The sequence below is a fragment of the Antechinus flavipes genome, chromosome 5, assembly GCF_016432865.1.
Source record: "Antechinus flavipes isolate AdamAnt ecotype Samford, QLD, Australia chromosome 5, AdamAnt_v2, whole genome shotgun sequence".
Lineage (NCBI taxonomy): Eukaryota > Metazoa > Chordata > Mammalia > Dasyuromorphia > Dasyuridae > Antechinus > Antechinus flavipes.
Genome location: NC_067402.1, coordinates 198864827 through 198886479, shown reverse-complemented (window position 1 = coordinate 198886479; position 21653 = coordinate 198864827). Strand labels below are relative to the sequence as shown.

At 39.1% G+C, this 21653-nt stretch overlaps 1 protein-coding gene across 1 annotated transcript in view; it reads right to left on the bottom strand.

Annotated features, from left to right (window-relative positions):
* Window positions 1–564: 564 nt before the first annotated feature.
* Window positions 565–21653, bottom strand: part of CACNA1C (calcium voltage-gated channel subunit alpha1 C) — an 808853-nt gene continuing 787764 nt past the window's right edge. The window contains exons 44-49 of the mRNA XM_052001637.1: window positions 21139–21491; window positions 14779–14907; window positions 14026–14123; window positions 12965–13068; window positions 10267–10608; window positions 565–8437 (exon numbers count right to left, since the gene is read on the bottom strand). Coding sequence (XP_051857597.1) covers window positions 8138–8437; window positions 10267–10608; window positions 12965–13068; window positions 14026–14123; window positions 14779–14907; window positions 21139–21491 — 1326 coding nt within the window. The 3' untranslated portion in view covers window positions 565–8137. The remainder of the gene's footprint in view (window positions 8438–10266; window positions 10609–12964; window positions 13069–14025; window positions 14124–14778; window positions 14908–21138; window positions 21492–21653) is intronic.

Sequence of the window (21653 nt, the reverse complement as noted above, 5' to 3'; positions counted from 1 at the left end):
GGCTTACCTGTTTTACGGTTTTCTTAGAATCCAGAAATAAGCATACATACATACATATACATATATAAAAATATATGTATATGGATGTGTTATATATATATGTTTTTCCCCCTTCTTCTTCAGGGTAATTGAGTAGAAGCTTAATCTCCGTCACTTTGGCATCTATGATTTAATTCATGGAACATATGGTAGAGCATTGTGAAAGGATAAAGGGAGAACTTTCTTATTTTGTAGTTTATATATGACCTTTGTTTTCTCTCCTTCTCCCAGTCAGCTTTTGGTCAACTCCCTGCTTGTTAGCACCTTCACTAGATTGGAGTTCTCTTGGTGAAGAGAAAAAAAAATCATTTTGCAACTTGTGAGCAGGATGACAAGGTTTCATGGGAAAGGATACTGAAACAGTTTATTGACATCGGCTGTCATTGGATTGCAAGCATTTGTGTTACCCTCCCTCTCTCCCCACCTCCCATGGCATGGATTTGATTTAATTTTTTCTTTTCCTCTATAAAAGAGGAGTTGAAGAAGAGGGGTATGGAATAGTTACGATACAATTAAACCAATCTATACATTGTTAAGAAATTTATTTGCAACTTTGTGGTTTTTGTTTTTTGTTTTTTTTAAATAACATCATTCCTTAGATAAAAATGCAATCTTACAGGAATATACAGAGTGTCCCACACAGAGATGACCCTGAAACTTTCCTTAAAGGGTTGGCCCTTTTCAGATTCCCTTGCCTTTCACATGGGGTGAGAAGGTGAGGCAGGTGAGACCTCCAAATGACAGGCTTTAATAACAGTGATAAACTGTACAGCAATATTTACAGGAACATTTCTGTGAAATCATGGAGACTGGATGGGTGAAGGTCGGTGTAGAAGTTGGTTATGGATTGGTGTTAACAATAGAGGCACTGTTTATGTCTCTGAGTTAAGGGAGGTGAGAAACATGAGTGTGAGTGGATATGGGGGAAAAAGGTGGTTGGTCAAGGCTCAGGAAATTAGGCAAGGAATATGTGGGGGCATCATTTATTCCAAAGGGAGGTTTTGTTCAACAACTCTGATATTAAAATGAAATAGCAAAGTAACAAGACTAGCATTTGAAACAGATGATATGATACTTGACCAACTGGAAGACTCCCCCCAAGTCTTCCTCCTCCTATTTTCCTAGCCCAAGGAAGGTGTGCATTTTCCCTTTGATTCTTTCTCAGTCACCATTAGCACAGCCCCACCAATAAGAATGAATTCTCAGTATGGTCATATGTGTGGTGCTGTGTACCAATGAGATCTTCCTCCCAAGAAGTTTTGAGAAAAGCATCACCTCTTCTGGGAAGGGCAGTTAGTTGCGGAGGGTGAGCTAGGGAAAATCCCAAGATATATGAGTCTGAGAATAAAGGGAATGAGATGAAGCCACAAAATATGGTTGGGAGTGATAAGTCTTTGTTAATGCAGATGGTGAAAAGAGTTTGTAGTATTCAGTTCAATGAAGATGACTTTCTGAGGGAGCCCTTTAGACAGGACTATTTGCCCTTGATTTTCAAGTTTTATAACTTTGGTGAAGTCACTTCAAAACAGGAAGTTTATGAATAGTGTACCATAGGATCCAGTGATCAGTTCCTCTCTAATATTTGCCGTGGCTCTTCAGAGCAGAGCCTATTCTTCTTTTGAACCTGAGTGAAAACTCAATTAATACTTTCTACAAATGAGTGAAACCAGTTTGCTTTCAGCTGTTCTCATCACCTAGATGTTTCATTCCTGTGTCTTTGAATTTCCTTCTTCCTTGTTATATTTCTAACATCTTCATATTACCAGGAAAAGAAATGCCAAAGACTTCTCCTGGCATGAAAAACTCATGAAAGAACTTGTTCACTGGCTAGCATATTCCTTTTCATAGAAGTTGTCCTCATGAAATATCCACACATCTTCTATGTAGAAAGTCCTATGGAAATATATATTTTTTCTGCATATGATCTGTACACCTGATTTTCTGTTGGTGAATCAGTAAGAAAAAATGACTCACTCAGCTAAATTCTATTTTTCCCTATCTAGATGACTTATGGAAGCTGAACTATTTTGATTTGAAGAATGGTGGTATTATATGAACCCCATAGGAAGGAGTTTAGTTTTGCTGAGATGATACTTCAAGTTTTTATTTAATTCATGGTTGGGCCATCTATGTCTTCCTGGAGACTAGAGGAGCATAGAATTTTCACAGAAAATCCTACTCCTTTCAGCTCCCCTTTTTGAATTGGTCTCTGTCTGACTAAATTCAATTCTAATTCTTTTTTAGAAACAAAAATCTGTCATCCATTAATATACCAGAAAACTCAACTTGCTTTTGACTCCTTGATCACTTCATTGCCCATGAATCACAAATTTCTTAAGAGAAGAGGTGAGAAAAAAAATCACCTTGATTTTTAGCAGCAACAACCTATGCTGTTTCAACATTCTGGTTTTCTCTGAGTGCCACTTTATATAGCATCTGTCCTGACAGGACCATAAAGTCATTTGTCTGGGGCTCTGGCTAACTTTTTGGCCCACGTTTAGACCTGCAGGAGAACAATTGTGTATATATGTGCTATGCACTGACAGCTCACACATTTTTTGAAACAACTCAGAAACACAGAAGATCCATTCATCTGCTAGGCTGGTGTTAATCTTAACAAAGCAAAGAAACATTGCTTTGAAAAACATCAGGAGATATTTTTAAAAATGTATTTGACATCGGTCAGTTGTTGGCAGTGATATTATTATGAAGACGTTGAAGTGAAAATTGGAAAACAAAGCAAACCATGTGTAGGCTACTTCTTTCTCTTTCTGGCTATAATATGAGAGTTGGAAAAAAGGGATAGAGAAGAGATGAGGGAGCAGATTAGTGAAGTGAAAAGGAAATTTAACTTTTGGTCCTAACCTGAATGTTGCCTTCATTCCCATGTCCCAATAAAAAAGACATCTGTTGGAAAGCCAGATCTGAGGTGTCAGGAAATTCTATGAATTCAGGCTCTCTTCCCACCTGTTATTCCAGATGGGGAAAAAGAAAGAAAAACACCTGATATGAAGGGCTGAGAGGTGCTCTAGCAATACCAAGAAGAGTTCAGCCCAGGGAGAGAGAGGTTATAATGGCATCAATATAAATGTCTATTTCCTTCCAAATTATATGATCTTGCTGAGAGGATGAAAGGACAAGTCAAGAATAAAATAATTTATTTCTTTTCTCCCCCAAGGAGACATCTTAGGCCTTTTGAAGTCCATACCACTGGTTTCTGTGCAGTGATTAGACTGAGAAAGTAGGTATAGACAGAGGATGATGGCCTTCCCTTTCACATTTTCCCCCTTCCTAAAAAAGGTGGAAGCTCTTTGCACTATATGTGTTTCATGTCTTCACTTTCCTTAAAGAATGGGATTGGACCAGATAGACCAGAAGATTCCACATGTCACTCTACTGGTCTTTTTTTTAAAACTACAGTTACAGAACCTTTGACTTCAAAACCATCTGTAGTATAACATTGATCTCTCTTCTACATATTTCCAGGAATGGAGATGCTGTCACTTCTGATTAACTATCTGATGCTATAAGATTGAACTTCTGCCTACCAGTCAACTCTACATTGTCTATTCTAAAGTGGTTTGTTCATTTCTTCTTGTTCTGTCCTTCCTGGAGACAGATGATATTTAGCTGCTAGTTCCTTTAAAAACTACTCTCATGTTTTAAAACTGTAAGATCCATGAGGCCACATACCATGACTTATTTAAATTATCACTCCTAGAGTCTAGTACAATGCTCTGCAAAGAATAGGTGATTAATAAATGCTTGCTGACTTTTTGAAGGAAGGAATGGTGTGCTCTTCATTTTTCATAAAAGATTGACAAAAGGACATGGATTTTTTTTTCTGTCCCCTTATTCTCACTTAGGGGACTTGTGGAAAAGGGATGATTCTAATAAGGTGATGGGATGGCAGCAACATTGCAGAGAAGAAGCTGAAATTTGAAACCTAACCAAATGATGAAATAGGTAAAGAGAGGGAAGGAAAAACAGAATTCTGGTAGTCTTACTTCTTGGTCACAATCACAAGGACTGATTTCCTGAAAAGAATAAATGTTTACTATTTTGACAGAGCTGAGTGGATGACAATAAAAACTAATGATTTAAGTTATGGAAATATTCATCAATGAAGCACAAATCATAACAATGAATTTCACTTTTGCTTTTAGTCCACAGAAATCTTGTAGAAACAGTCAGTTGTGGAAGATATCTAAGAAGAATTGATTCATAATATGACAAAAGAATCTTTTCTTTTACAGTCTGAAGTAAGCCACAAACCAATATCTAGAAAGAAAATAGGTTGCTTCTGACAGACATTAGACAATGGGCAAGTAAAAATGGAACCTGTGGTTCCCAAACCAACCTAATCTATACTTCTTTAAGCTCTTGCCATTTTCAACCATTAACTGTTTTGCTTCCATCACTCTGGATGAATATTTAAAAGGCTGGTGAATGTACCCTTCAAGGTGGTCTCTAGTCCCTGGAATATAAGTAGGGTTTCTATTCTACCATGGGAAGAATGAAACCTTTTGGTTTTCCTCTTGGATGTAGGAAAATTTTACCAAATCACTATGATTGACATAAAATTGGCAGACCACAAAATAAAATTAAAGATCCATTGATCTAGAAAGGGAGAACTTTCTGAGCATTAGAGTTAAGCATATGGTAGGGAATTATTATTATCAATGTCATTGCCTTGTAGGGTACAGACTTGAGTTGCTATGGTTTTCTTGAAAGTATTTTCTCTAGAGAAGACTTGGGAGAGTAGACAGGATAATTTGACATGAGTGTTAACCTAATAGTCTCATGTTGCAATATATTATTAGTAAGTTATGTGGCTGACAATTTCAGAAGAAGAAAACTAGTAAACTGTATGAAAGGATAAACAGAATACTTATAATAAGATCTCTATTTCTTTATATAGGGACTATTGTATAAAAAGTACTCAAGCCCTAAGCTCCTCTCCTGATCGGAACAGAGATCTCAATAAAAGCTATTCCAGGGGAGTGGCCACAGTGGGTCTCAGAAGACCCATATGTAAATAAAAAACAAACCAGGAAGCTCAAATAAGATGGATCTGGAGAAGCACTCTTATCTTAGCTCATTATTGAGTCTTCTCTGGACTAAAACCTGAGCTGAAGATTTTTTTCTAGTAGAAAGTCTTCCTTATGAAATGATTCTTCTTGATTCTTTTAAGATCCTTTTTGAATCCTACATGGTAGGAAAGCTCATCCTCTCCATAAAAATGAACTTTTCTAAATTTCAACTTCTAGTCTACATTGTTCATAGGAAGGATCAAAAGAAAACTGGCGGGTGGAAGAGATTCCAGAATCAAACTTCATAATCCCTAATTTGGCTCCTTTCCTGCTACCAGACAAAAGTGTTGGGAAATGTGTGAAGATAAAAGTACATATATATTCAGGCAGATGTCAAAGGGCATAAAATAAAATGCTTCTAAGCATTTCTTCCAAAGACATTCTAAACTCTGCCTGCCTGAAGGACCTCCACAGGTCCTTCTTATTACTGCCTGGTAGTATGAATTAATCTAGGATAATTTTTTGAGATAGAAGGTGGGGTGGTGATGGGAATAGGAAAATTTAGTCTTCAGGATGGAAGCAATGACAACAATCCAACCCTTGCTCAAGTCATCACCGTAAGTTCTTGTGAGGAGGGAGATTTCAGAGTGACTTTATTAAGTAACTATTACCCAGCATTCTCATCACTCATTTCTCTAATATAATATGTCCAGGAAACTGGCAAGCAAAGTTTTTGTTAAGGGAATTGAAAAAAACATTAGCCACATCCTTGAGTAGATTGGGGAATGGTGCTGATGTTAACTCAGTTATAGTAGAAATGAAAACCAGGCTTATGGTAAGCAGGCTTCCTTAGGCATGAAGAATATGGCCCATCTTAGAAGAAAAGCATCATTTGAGAGGATCCAGGCAGATTGGAGATGTGAAGAAGGGAAGAAAAAGATCCTAGTTTCTGAAAGCTAAGTTCTGTACTGGGCTATCCAACTCTGCCATTCTTGAGGGAGAGAGGGAAGAGGGAGCACAAGATATGCAAAATCAGTCATCACCAACCCATCCAGCTGAGAACCACAGAATAGTTACTTACTCCAGTAATGTTTTTGCTTATTGTACATGTTTTTAAAAAAGTCTTTCCTCTTCCCCAATTATACGAGAAAAAAAAAAAAAACATTTAAAGAGTCCACAGGGAAAGCTTATCACGCTCCAAATACAAAATGGTTTACTTTACATGCAGCCAAATATACAAGAAGTGAATTCGAAAACAAACTTAATTCAATTCATTATATTTGCTTGGCACAATTGCAATTCAGTTTTAAAAAAATATTTGAAAAATACTGAAACTGACCTGAATTCAAGTATTACGGTTTCTTCAACAGAAACATTATCAATGCAATAAAACATCACATGGAATATATATCGAAGCAAAACTCCTTCTTGGGTTGTTTTTCCCCCCCTTAAATTACTGTTGTTGTTTTTCATCTCTATACAGTTTTAATGCCAACATGACTCACAATTGTAGTTAAAATTAATATTATTGCATTGTTTTTGCATATCTTGTGGAACAGAAAATGCAGAGTTACTGATTTCCCTTTCAGAAACAGAGACAGTGGTTTGTTTTTTTTGCATTCAAATGGCCCCAGAATCAGATCTCCCTGTAGGGCTGACCCAAAGAGTGGAGAACTGCACATGCATGCACGCATACATACACATACACACCCATGCAGTATCACCCAACTCAACCTATTAGGCACATCAACACACACATACACACCTCTATCTCTGGCATTCATGAACATATCCAATTGAAAATGAACCCAACTCAAGCACTCCCATGTGTGCACACAGCACACTGGGTGCACTGCCTACTATCTTTAAATTATAGAACAAAACACCCCACTCCCACCCCCCAGGTTTCTGTTACTACCAAAGGAAAAAAATAATAAAGTCTTGGGCATACACAGGTGTTGGTAAAACTCTCCTATAATAGTTTCTAATGAATCTCCAATGGGGAAAAAGAACCCCTCCTTCCACCATCAGCAAAAATAAACAAGAACAAAACTGTTTAAATAATACAATGAAACCAAACCTGATTTACATTTGCCAAAGTTAAAATGATAAGGTGGGTGGCTTAAAAGCCTAGTAAACACTCTCTTTCCTCCCTGAACCCTCAGAAATCAAAATTAAAAATGGAAATTGGAACATGCTGCCAAGAAAAATATCAAAAACGGCAAAAACAAATGAGCACTCTACAGAAGCCCTGTGCCACCTTACTTTGTAAGGTGAGCTACGTTGGTGGGCAGTGCCGATCTCCTGTAAGCCTTGACTTCTCAGCACCACTGCTAGTGCAGAGCTTTGTGTGGCTTTTGCAGGCATGTGACCCCCCAACCTGAAGGGGCAGTTGTGGCCAGAGCTGCTTGCCCAACCACCTGGGAATCTTGGCTTGTATCTGCAGCGGTGCCTCTCCGGGCACTCCCCCTGCCATCCCCCTGTTCCCCTCTCCTAAAAGCTCCTCCTTCCTTCTTTCTTCCTCTTCTTCCTTCCCCTCTGGCAAAGAGTTGGGATCTTCAGCAGAAGTCATGCCGCCATTTTCTTTTCCAAATCCATAGGGCCCTGGCTCTATGGAGACAGTGAGGCTCATACAGAATATGTGCAAAAATGAATTTTTTTTTTTACAAGCAAACTTGAAAGACACCCATTTGATGCAGGGTCCTTTTCATGAGGGTGGCCCACAGAAAATTGATATTATCCTTCTTGCACAGTAGGCAGCTGTCACTTTCTGGGATGGGGCCTGAAGCAAGGAGGGGCAGGTCCCTGTTCTCTCTCTCCTCCCTCCCTTATTCTTCCACCTCCTCACCACTCTACACTTGTGGACTGGGGTTGATGCTTCCCTTTCCCCTGAAAAGCTCTTTCTCATCACCACCCAACTCTGTCTCTCATCCCAACAGAAATGAATGAAGAACGCTGTTCCGGTTAACTCCAGGTCACGAGAACAGTGAGGCACTTCTGAAACGAACCTATTAGGAACATTGAAACAAATTAAAAAAAACCCCGAATCACGACAGCCCCAGCAACTACAGGCTGCTGATATAAACTCTGCTGTCCTGGAGCTCCTCCTGACTCTTTCGACATTCGGGGTTGGGCATTCCCTCCTCCTCCTCACCACCTGCTTGGTCCTGCCCCGCGTCCCTGCAGTTAATAAAAGGTAATAGGTTGCCATTGGGGCTCTGCTTGCTGCTACCACTGAGAATATTGTCAGCCGCATTCTCCATCTCCTCTATTGTCATATCACAGGCATCAGCAAGTTCTTGGGTTGTGACTTCGATGAACTTGGGATCTTGGGCAAACTGTCCCAGTCCTTCTGAAATCAAGACCTGAGGAGAAGATAGAAAGATAAGATAGAAGAACCAAATAAGGAAATTATTATAGGAAGTGAGCTTTCCCTCTCAGAAAATGAGGTGATGGATTATTTTTCTGATTGCCTGTGTGCTTATGTTAAACTCCTGGAAACTTTTTTTATGGCACCATCAATCTAAGATCTATGACTTAAAGCTGGAAGGGACCTTGGAGACTAGTTCAACATTTTATGGATGAGGAAAATGAATCCCAAAGGAGGCTAATGGATTTGTCCAAGGTTTCACAGATAGTGACCAAGAGAGTCCAGGTCCTCTAATCCCAGAACTCTGTAGCAGACTCCTTGGTTTTGACCTCCCATGGTTACACTTAACATTCAATTAAGCCCGCAGTCACCTAAACCAGCCACATCTAGTAGTGACACAAATGTGGTAGAATCATAGACTCGCAGGGAATCTCAGAGCTAGAAAGGATTTCAACTGCTTAAACTGTGGGTCTCCACCCCATATGGGGTCTCAATTGAATGTGGAAGTTGTGAAATTATAATTTTTTATATTTTATTTATTCATTCATTTATTTAAATTTTTATTTATTTGTTTATTTTGTATACCTATATAGCTCTGGGTTACATAAAAAATGTGTTGGGTGAAAAGGGGTCATAAGGGAAAAAGTTTAAGAAGCCTTGCTTTGGTTCAATTTGTGCTTTCAGAGTAATTCCCTCAAAAATATCTTTTACAATTGGTCATCGAATATATGCTGAAGATCCTCAGCTGCTAATGCTGTTTCTTTTCAGGTTATACTTACTCTACTCACTATATATCTTGTGTGAGAGGTGATTCATTTGGACCCCCTACTCAGTCAAATTTCAAAAATCAGTTTGATAGAATCATATTAAAGTTCAGTATGTTAGGTCTTAGACTGTGAGCTGCAGATTCTAAGTTCACTTGCTTAACTATAGGAAGATAATTAAAGGCCTTCCACCCTTGTTTTACATTGTCTCAGTGCCACAGTATGGCAGAGGTCACAACTACATGGAAAGTCCCCCAAAACATTTTTGTACCTCCACACCAATCCCTAGTCCAACAGGAACAAGTGAACATTTTATGACAACTTAGGTCACATTAATTATTTCCATATTGTCTTTGTGTTGCTTTTCCAAGCTCAGATTCTTTCCTGCTCTAAGTATGTAATCCTGTGATTGTAGTTCATGGTTAGAAATAGTTTTTTTCTAGATGGCTCATACTGGGAAGTATCTAGTATAATATTTCCTATATTCTTAAAACTTTGGCTTGGGAATGGAGGCATTGATTGCTAATTTCTAGAAGCCTATTATAATTCATATGTTATTTGGTGGTTTTTAGATTTTCATGAGAAAAGCCATAAGAAAAGTGATTACCAATAATAGTAATAAAGCTTTCTAAAGTACTTTACACATGCCATCTCATCATGTTTCCAGGGGCATAATCTGACCTGCAGTTTTAGTAACTACTTTTAGTTACCTTTAGTAACTAGTTTCTGTGCTTTGGGTGATGCTTGATGATTTTACTAAGTTTGTTTTTCTGTGTTTTGTATCAGGGCTCACTTGGTCAGTCACATTCCTTCATAAAACTGAGAACTCTCCCTTCTCAATACCAGTATCTCCAGGGAAACTAAGTGGTAGATATGTCTACTTTTTGTATGGATCAGGATAGCATTCTGAGGTTAATGTAAGGGTCAAGACTATTTTGCTTAAGTGAGTTTGTATCCAGTTCCACTCAGGAAAGAGCTGAGTTTATCATGATATTTATTTTTCTTCTTAGCGCCATGGCTTCTCCCCTCCCCTGCTCCCTTTGGGGTTGTTGCCACATACCGCTTCAACTAGACTGCTAGCACTGCCATGGAATTGTCTGCCAGCTGCCCCAGACTGGCTGGGCACAGTGAGGGAGACTGGCCGGGCTCTCCGGGAGGCGCCGCCCCTGCTGGCTCCACAATTGGCATTCTCTGCATACCAGGAACTGCAGTGGATGGATGGGAAGCTGCTGTTGAGCTTCTCATTGGACTCCGCTCCTTCTAACCACAGTGTAGGAATGGGCTGTTGGGGCCACGCTTGGCCATGAGGAGTTGCTGGGGGGGTGGCACTTGGCCTGGGGAATGTGGTATTTGGAGAATGGCTTCTCTGAAGGAGAGGGCTGAGGCCTGTCACTGCCAGTGCCTGTGGACACAAAGGACACAACCATGGTTGGCAATGAAGATGGGGATTGTGGACCCATTGCTTTACCAGGTGATGGTGAGGAATATTTGTGGATGAGATATTAATACTATTCTGCCTCCCTGAAGTACCCATCCAGTCAAGTTCTTCCATTTTCCCCCCTTAGCCATGCTAGCCCGAAGTGATGTCCTTCCTTCCAACTCCTAAGGAAGTTATCTGTACCACTCATCTCGCCGATAACCAGATGCTCTGCTATTGCTGTTCTGAGTTGTTATAGAAACCTCATTTAATTTTTACTTGTTCATGTCCCAAACCAAACTTATGCTTTGCCTTCCTGATGCTTTGTAGTTATAAAGGAAGACCAAATTATATCAGTAAATGATGTTGAAGCATTTGATTATACCAATGACTTGGGTTATAAGAAAACGAACAAACAAACAAAACCAACAAAGAAAGACCAATTCTGCTTGAATTCTGTGGCAACAAAGGGAGAAAGATGGCATCATGTCCTCTGGCACTGACCTTCTTTTCTCTCAGAAAGAAAGCTCCTGATTTAGAACTATACTCAAAAAGTTATGAAACTGTGTACACCCTTTGATCCAGCAGTTACTACTGGGCTTATATCCCAAAGAGATCTTAAAGGAGGGAAAGTGCAAGGGTATGTGCAAGAATGTTTGTAGCAGCCCTCTTTATAGTGGCCAGAAACTGGAAATTGAGTGGATACCCATCAATTGGAGAATGGCTGAATAAATTGTGGTATATGAATATTATGGAATATTATTGTCTGTAAGAAATGATCAACATCAGAAAGGCCTGGAGAGACTTACATGAACTGATGCTGAGTGAAATGAGCAGGACCAGGAGATCATTATATACTTCAACAACAATACTATATGATGATCAATTCTGATGGACATGGCCCTCTTCAACAATGAGATGAACAAAATCAATTCCAATAGAGCAGTAATGAATTGAGCCAGCTACACCCAGCGAAAGAACTCTGGGAGATGACTAAGAACCATTACACAGAATTTCCAATCTCTCTATTTTTGTCCGCCTGCATTTTTGGTTTCCGTCACAGGCTAATTGTACACTATTTCAAAGTCCAATTCTTTTTGTACAGCAAAATAATTATGGATATGTATACATATATTGTATTTAACTTATACTTTAACATATTTAACATGTATTGGTCAACCTGCCATCTGGGGGAGGGGGTGAGGGGAAGGAGGGGAAAAATTGGAACAAAAGATTTGGCAATTGTCAATGCTATAAAATTACCCATGCATATATCTTGTAAATAAAAAGCTATAATAATAATAATAATAAAGAAAGAAAGAAAGCTCCTACTGGCACATAAGAACTTCACCAACTGGGTTCCAATGTACTTTTCCAGATTTATTTCTTATTCTCTTCACAAACTCTGTACCCAAACTGGACTATTATGTAGCTCAATGTTCCAAGTCTCAGCTACATATATTTGCATAAAGCTATTCCCCATCCCTGAAATGCATACTCTCCTCATCACTTCATGTCACAAGCTTTTTCTTCCTTCAGAGTGCACTACTTCTGTATAGCCTCTAGATCTCTCAGTGTTAATGTTCCCTCTATCTTTGACTCTTCTTGTCCTATCTTTCTCCCTCTTCTACAATATAAGTTCTTTCAGAACATGGGTTCTTGTTTTGTTCTTCTTAATAAGAGGGGTTTGATAGGGGCTTGTTGAATTGCACTGTTACCTGGGACTTTACTAAAGGAAATTACAGTCCTTACCAGGGCTCCCATCTACTCAGGAAGAATTGGTGGCCCTACTTTGAATATTTTCTTATAGCAGCTCTTCATCAGGGGTTAACACTTTGAGGGATCCTGCAAACTTTAGGAGAACTTTACCATTATGGTTTCTCAATAATAAGAATTCATATTTCTACAATGCTTTAAAGTTTACAAAGAACTTACCTCACAACAACTTAGTACAGTGCTTGACTTATAGTAGTTATTTAATAAATGCTTATTGGCTGACTAATATTAGTGCAAATATTATCTTCATCTTCCAAATGAAGAAAGCAGGGCTTATAGATGTGAGGTGACTTGACTAGAATTACAAAGGTTGTGTCAGAGTCAAGAAGATTAGTGCACAGATGTTCTAACTCTAGATAAAGTTCATTGGTCTATTTATAACATGATCCCTAGATAGAGATCTCTAGAGCGTTCCCTGTTTTCATCACTCTTACAGAAGTAGGAATAAAGTTGTATAAGGATGAGCTTGTGAGAATTCTGTTCCTTCACAACCTGAGGAATTGCTCGGTGTGCTCATCAGGGCTCTTTAGCCCCGGTGGGCAGTGATTTTTTCTAGAATGGTTACCTGGTGATGAACCAGATGCAAAGGCAACACTGTCTTCTGAGAGATGTCTCCCCCTTGGTTCTTTTGTCGCTTTAGACACTCCAAATGGAAAGAGGCTCTTCGACCTGCAATACCAATCCCAATGAACTAGTGTCAGACTTTTATCATACCAGGAGGATTTCTTGAGGGATTGCAAGATATTTCATGACTTTCTGGAAAATGTGAAGGGGAGCCAGTGAGGGCTAATAGCTAAACATCACCTATTCTCCCACCCTTAGCCCTGATGCTTAATGACATTTTGTAGAATATCCTTAAATCCCAAAGCCCCATCCCTCTGAAGACTTGTCTCTGGAAGTGCCCAGTGGTTCACAATTGGGAGTTTGCCTAATCTCTGTAGTGGAGTGTCTGACTCTGACTATTATCTTTTCCCAGCTAGCCCATAGTGCCTTAGGTAGTATCATCTTGGATTCCCAGGGAGGAGGACTGGATTACACACAACCTGAAGTAGACAGAAAAAACAAGTGGAAAGCCTTTTTATATTAGCACAGTTGAAGACATGAAGAAATGGAGTGGTTTAGACCTTATTTTCAGTTATGTTTTAAGGAACAATGCAGTTTCATAAATATGAACAGTATTCTTGGGAGAAAATTTCCACTCTTAAAATTGTAAATATAAAATTACATATATATATATATATTAAAATACTTCTTGGGGCAGCAAGTTTCTAGTATTAAAATAAACTTAAACCCTTAATTTTGTCCCCAAATTCCCAGTTTCTTCTTTATAGCTGGTATATTCTTTTCCCTTGGGCCAACATCATGTCAGTTCATTTCAAACTCAGTTCTATTCTATAGCTAAATTAGCTTAGAAAACGATTGTCAGTTAATTCACCCAAAAGTATCAACTTTTTAACTTCTTCAAGCTATCTTCTCTTTCCCTCAAGCTACTTTTACAAAAATGAGCTTGCATTTTAAGAACTAGGGGAGGCAAGGAGTGAAGCTGTTAGGGCTCCTGAGATAGTCCCATGCCTCAGGTCACCTGCTGAAAGGGCCACAGATAAAGGAGAAAGCATGGTCAGTTACCTAGTGAGGAAGAGTGAAGAAAACCTCTTTTCACAGATTGCCTGGTTTTGTCTTCTGGAGGTGTCAGTTGTCTGTTCTCATCATCCTGATAGGAGAGCCTAGAACAAAAAAATTCAGGATTTGCTTGCAGAGGCCAAGGTATAACATTCCCCACAAGAATTATTTGTGCTCCTGTTCAGCATCAATAGGCCTCAGAGAGCAATGTTGGGATTGACGAATGACCAGTTGGAATTGCTTTTTCAGGGCAAAGAAGGGAGTAGTGATGAGTTGCTAACACTAGAAACTTTGCCCCGTTACCTGGCATGAGGAACATTTGCTTGTCCTGTTTAGTAGGAGTTCTCAAACATGCTTTTGCCATTTAACTCGCCTTAATGCCCCAGACTCATTATGCAGCAATCTGGCCAAGTAGTTTCCCTGATTGCCACATCAATCTTTGCTTCAAAAGCTTGGCTGGCCTAAAGGATACGCGAGCTTTTCAGGAGAGCAATGGACAAGCTCGAATTTTACCAGCATCTCCATTCACTGCTTGCTCTTCAGGACCTTTGCTACTGAGTTGGACATTATGCTGTTAAATCAGCCCAGATGGTCTACAAATGTCATCTCACTCTCCGACTTTCCCCAATTAAAGTAGGCAGCTCAGAAGAAGAGTTTCAGGAGTCTTGGACCCCCTGGACCTTTCATTCCTAAGATGAACCTTTCTCTGACATGAGTCGATCCCACCCTTTGAGCAAAGTGGTCCCACACTGGGCTCACATCTCAGTGGAGATCAGGCTGGGCTCGCTGCAGTATTCTGTGTCCTCATTCACATTCCCTTCAAAGCTCTTGGTGGGGGCTGCCTCCTCGGGACACATCATAGCTATCCGGCTGTCCCGGGAGTGGTATCTGTGGGGACAGCAAACAAAAGAGAATCAAGAAATGCCGACCCTGAGCTAAACCTTAAAGCATTATATAAATGACAGCTACTTCTCGTTGTTATTCCATCTCAGCTTTCTCCAAAAGGAGTAGTCTCCCAGGATCTTAACATTACAACTTTCAAATGCAGCCAGGTCCTGATAATTTCAAATAGTAAACAAATTCCCTGGACTAGAGATATTATTATTGCCCTCACCATACGATATCTCTAGTATCTGTCTCATAAGATTATAATGAGGCTCAAGTGAGTTAATGTATATAAATGTGAGTTATTATTGGTCTTATTATAGCCATATTCTAGATGAGGAAAGAAAGGCTTGGAGAAATTAAGTGATTTTCCAGGATCAAACAATAAATGTCAGATTTGTGACTAGAACCCAGGTCTCTCCTAACCCCTTGCCTAATGCTCTTGCCACAACATCAACATGGATATCCATTTGAAGATGTTTTATATTGACCTTCTTTTACTCCCTTGGAAATCAGTGGAATTGGTAAGTGCAGCTAGGGCAGACTTGATTCAGTATTTCTCTGCTCTATGAATGAAATCTAACCTGAAAGCTTCCCTTAGAAGAGGAACAGAAACAGAGATGGAGGTCTAAGGGGGAGGGCATGGGTATGAAAGGGAAATATGAGTTTGTTTCTGGCTGTGGGACACAATTCATGAAATGCAGACAGGTCCTGAAGATGATGGTTACTAATACTAAAGCTAATTGTGGGACAAGTCCCGAATGCTGATGTGAAAAAAATAAGTGAAGCAGCTAAGTTTTGAGCAAAGTTAGAATCAACTTTAACTATCTACTGAATGTGTTCTGGGAGATTGAACTTTTTAACAGAAATAGAGTTTGGAAAAGAATTAGGGGAAGCCTTTCTAAAGCCACAGAGACTTCTAGGAGAGCGAAGGGAGAAGAGCAGTACAAAACAACTTCAAATCCAGGATATCTGAAGGGGAAAATGTCATTTTGGGGAGAGATATGTGCAAGGAGGGAGGAGGTGAATTTTAAAGGATGAATTTGGATTCTTTTTCTCTAATTTTCAACCTCTCCTTTCCCACTGGCTCCTTCTCTATTGTTTATAAATATACATAGATCTATTCCATCTTTAAAAAAAAAACATTAATTTTGGGGCAGCTAGGTGGTATAGCAGATAGAGCATCAGCCCTGAAGTCAGGAGGACCTGAGTTCAAATCTGGTCTCAGATACTTAACACTTCCTAGCTGTGTGACCCTGGGCAAGTCACTTAACCCCAATTGCCTCAGCAAAAAAGGAAAACAAAACCCAAAGCAAAACATTAATTTGAGTCTGCCATTCCCCCAAGCTTCAGTCTATATCTCTCTTCACTTTTACAACCAATTATGAGAAAAAACAAAAACAACCATCTTTACTTGTCACCTTCATTCAGACACCTTAGACATTCTTTTGGAAGCAACCTAGCTTCTGGGCTCATTATTCATCTGAAATTGCTTTCTCCAAGGTTACTCCTGATCTTTTAATAGCCAGTTTCAAAGGCCTTTTTGACTTCTTGCAGCATTTAACATTGTTGACTGCTTCCTCTTCCTGTATGATTTCTCTTCCCTGGGTTTTAGTGACATTGTTCATTTTCCTATGTGTTTGGCTGCTCCCCAGTCTCTTTTCTTGGAGAATCCTGTCTTCCTATTCATAGGAGTAGCCAGGTTTCTGTCCCAGGTCATCTTCTCTTTTCTTTCTATACCCTTTTTCTTAGTAGTCTTATCAACTTCCACAGTCTTAACTATCATCTCTATGCAGATGAATTCCTGTTCTTTACACCTAGTCCTAGTTTCTCTTGCTGAAGTATTCTGTACTTCAATACTGACCATCTACCAGACATCTCCAATCAGACATCTTATGGAAGAAGGAAACAAGCTACTATGTGCCAGACACTGTGCTAAGTACTTTTAAAATATTATCTCATTTGATCTTAATAACAATCCTGGAAGATAGGAACTATTATTATTCCATTTTATAACTGAAGAATCTGAGGCAGAAAGAGCTTAAGAAAATTGCCCAGTAATACACATTCATGTCTAAGACCATACTTGAACTTCTTGAATCCAGAAGCACTCCTGTGCTCCAGAATTCAGTTTCTTCGTGTTTCCTCAAACTACACCCTCCAACTTTGATTTCAAACTTCTTTATTTCTGAGTATAATACTTCTTACAACCCCAGAGTCTTCCTTCACTCTTTCTTTTCATTCCTTTCTCAAATCCAAATAAGTTGTCAAGACTCATCAATTCTACTTCCACAATATATCTTGCTGCTGTTCCTCTCCCTTCTCTCACACAGCCACTATACTAGTTCATCCCCTTTCATTTGGACTGCTTCTTTTAAAAAAATAATATTTCATATTTTACATGTAAAATCAATTTTAACATTTTTAAAATTTGAGTCCTGAATTTTTTCCCTCCTCCCATTCTTTTCTTGCTCCTGAAGTAGTAAGCAATTTGACATTGATGATACATGTGCAATCATGCAAAGTGTATTTCCATATGGTCATGTTATGAAAAAAACATACAAAAATGAAAAAAAGAAAATGACAAAGATAAGCTTCATTCTCCATCAGTTATTTCTCTAGAGGTAGAGAGCATTTTTCATTAGGAGTCTTTTGGAATTGTCTTGGATCATACCATCTAACTTCTTAATCAGTCTTTCTTCCTCAGAAGTGTCTCACTGTCCATTCATTCTTTACCCAGGCATTAAATTGATATTCCTAAAATATAAATCTTGACATGTCATTGAAGTCTGACTTGGTGGATCTCCATAGCCCATATGACAAAATATAGACTCTTTTTGTTTGTCTCTTAAAGCTCTTTAAAATTTGGCTCTAGTCCATCACTATTCTCCTTTAGCTCCCCTTCAGACATTCATCAGTCAAATATGATTCCCCCTAAGATGATATTCTTTCTATTCTTGTCTCCGTGCTTTTTTCACAGGCTGTCCCCCATACTTGCAATATTTTCTTTCCTTACTTCTGCCCTAGCTAGCTTCCTTCAAAGTTCAATGCTACCTGCTAGAAGAAGTTTACCTTGTTTCCCTACACCCTACCCAGCCCATTGTTCTCCCTTTAACATATACAAAATAATACAAATCACTTTGCATATGTTTTGTTTTTACTTTTCTGTATATATTTTGGAGTCTTCTTCCCCATCCCATCCCATCTTAATATATCCTGTAATCCCTGCTTCTTGAAGGGAGGGACTGGCTTTCTCCTTTCTTTCCTCCAGTATGTCACATTGGTAGACTCCTCTTGAATTGAATAGTCAAACAGAGGGGGAGATAGTATCCCAAGAGTTTTATTTTTCTTTCTTTTTCAGGGGATGCGGGAGGGAAAAGGGAAAAAATTTGGAACAGAAAATAAAATACAAGTTAAAATGACAGGAATATTAGAAGGGGAGAGATGGATGGGAGAGATATTATAATGATAAGAATAACAGGGGTTGGGTGGAAAAGGATGATGAGAAAATTTAAAACAGTACTGAGGTTTATGGAGGATGGAATGAAAGATGACACTATTGATAGAAATAGGGAAGTCAGAAGGAAGGGTATAGACTACTTAAAGGGTCAGAGATAACAATATTTGCAGTACCTCCTTCACAATGATATTGTGGGGAAAAGTGCTTTATAACTTAAGTGACATATAAATGTGAAAAATTATTTTTGTTATAACTGGATTAGTTTTAGGAGGATTGGTCTATCTACTGGACACAGTCAAGACAAGTATGGCTTCCTAGCTTATGGTATTTAAGCTTGTTTTCTTAAATTTCCCTTGGTTTTATCTATTCTTAAAAAAATTCTTGTCAATGTTTTAGGTACTCAATACTTTGGTAGTTTCCTGATTTTATTGCTGGGGATGAAGGAAATGATAAAGATCCAATTCATGCCTTATCCTCAATTTATTTAGATTTGATAAACATTTACTAAGCACTTACTATGTATGAGGCACCATGCTAGTCACTGAGGACATAAATTTCAAAAATATCTATGCCTTTCCCCGTAGAACTTAGAGTTTAATTATGAGAACTCATATTTACATGGCAGTTTGAAGTTTACAAACTTTCTTTAAAGTGGCTGTGTGAAGCAGTTAGATGAAGTAGTTTATCTATAGATATATAAATTCAATTCAGGTCTCCTGGCATTAAGAACTATGCATTTATCACTATATAACTCTTAGGGAGACTTGGCATGTGATATAATATAGAGTAGAATGGGATGGAAGGAGAAGGGAGACAAAGACAAATGGTTATAGGAAACTTTGAGGACGGAAAGGATGCTTTCATTTGGGGTGTGTGTGTGTGTGTGTGTGTGTGTGTGTGTGTGTGTATCATGGAGGCTGAGTCTAAGATAACCTTTTAAGGAAGAGAAGGATTTTGAAAGAGATGAGGAAGGAGTGTGTTCCAGTTGTGAGAAATGACTTGGGTGGGGAATGCCTGTGCCATTATTGTCTATATTTTCCTCTAAATTTTCTATTGATTCTATTCCTATAGAATTTCTATAAATTTATATTTTAAAAAACTTTATTATATTTTTCCATCTTAGGAGGGTATTAATGCAGCATTCAGGTAAGGTGCCTTTTATTTTTTCATTTTTATTTATTTATTTTTTTGAGGTTTCTTTTTAAAAGTGGGGAATTCCCCAAAAGAGTAAACTCCCTCTATGTAGGTCAACCCTTCTCTATGACTTGTAGTCTAATAGAGTTAGAGATTGTGACTTGTCCAAGTTCACAAAGACAGTATATGTGCATGTGGGACTTGAACTGAGGTCTTTTTAGCTTCACATGGCCTTTTGCCTTTAAATAAATGCAAACAGTCAAATAATCCACTTTGATCCATGGTCTCCTTTAGATTATGTTCCTCATTCTCCACCACTTGAGTCAAAAGATTATAGTCTTAGAATAAAAATAAAACAACTGTGTGTGTATGTTTAAACCAGATCCCAGACTAAGTGATTGTGTGACTATCCCCATGACTGGATTAAACAGTAGGTAATATGCCTTTGATGAAATTAAGTAAATAAGTAAGACATTTTCCCAAACAGGGCATTCAGCAGGGCCTGCAGGATAATTTGGAGTTTTTATATTTACTTCCCCCTGGAACAGAAAGGAAGGAAGGTAACAGAAAAAATCTGGCTCCTGAAAACTCTCTGGTAGTCAGACATTATGGTAGTTTGTTGAGCCTACCATCTATAGAATACTCAATAGATATGATATGCAGGTATGTATCTTTTCTTCTTTCTTTCTTCCTCCTTTCCTCAGGGGATGTGAAGCTCTAAATCATGCTCTGACTCTGCCAGGACCTGGCTATAGTTTCAGTGATGCACACAGCAGGGAAAACCTGCCATCACAACATTCTACAACAAGGCATTCTAGTTCCATTAGGGAGAAAAAATTGTGGGGGCTGGGGAGAAAGTACCAAGAGCTAATTGGGAAAGAATGCAACATAGCTAAGACCATTTGGGAAGGGCAAGTCTTATTGTATGAAGGCCAAATACTTTCCCTACCAGACCTGGGTGGGTATCAAAGCCTTTATCTTCACAGCTACAAATTTGATTAAAATACAAATTGTTCTGTGAGAGATGATATAGAGACTGCTTCATACAAGGTATAAATTACTGATAACAGATCCTAGGGAGAGCAGGTTTTAATAAAGTATAGGTCACTGAAACATAAGAGAGGATGTGACTATGATAGTGTGAGAGAAATAGAAAGGGCTTCCTAATTTATGGAGACACTGATTAATTTGCAGTTTTGAATAAGAAACACTTATGAGTATTTGCACAGGTGAGCTTTTCTTCATTTTAAAAAATTACAATTGTAAAGAATATCAGGAGTTAGTGAGATAGGGGAGTGAAAAGGAACAGCAGTAATACACAGTTTAGCCTCTTAAGTTTCTGTCCAGTAATCTGGCATTATGGAGAATTCCTAAGTGCCATGTGAAATAAAGATTCTTCAAGTCAGGTATGAAGTCAGTATGGTGTCTATTTCTTTTGTGACTCCCCAGGGTACTCTTAGACACACTACAAGCCTAGGAGAAAATGGGCAGACTGAGGGCTTGAATTCTCTATCTTTGTTGCTGACTATTTCTCTCCCTAACTCACCTCCCTCCTCCCCTAATTTCCTTGCCTAATCCCCACCAGGCCACCTTGCTTAGGCCCCACATAGTTCAAACCCAGATCTCTCCACCTGGCTTACCTCCTGGAGCTGAGCTTCCATGCTGTCTCGTGCACCCGGATGGCAGGGGACAAGGGGGTCCCATGGCCCTCCACTGTGCTGACCGTACTGGGGTAACCGGTGGGACAGGGGAAGCGGCCCAGGGCAGTGTTGTTGGCGTTGTTGATGTTGGCATTGGAACCAGAGGATGAGTAGCTGCTGGGAGTGAATGTGGAGTCCACCAGTTTCTCATGGGATGGTGACTCTGTGTCGCCTTGGCTGTTACCCGCCTTGTTGATATGCAGTGGGCGCTGGGTGGTGAAGGTCTGGGGGAAGGAGCTTCGACCATCGCTTTGGTAGTAGGTGACATGATTGCCAAACAGGCCACCGGCCCTCTGTAAGCAAGACAGGGTAGGAGTTGGGGAGAAGATAATGTTCCCTCAGCTGTCTCCTCCCCCTCCTTTGGAAAAATATTCCTCAATCAGAATCCCAGGAGCAGAAACGCTTTATCCCCATCAGCTATTTCTGGGATTGCATATAGTAGAAGCAGAAATACT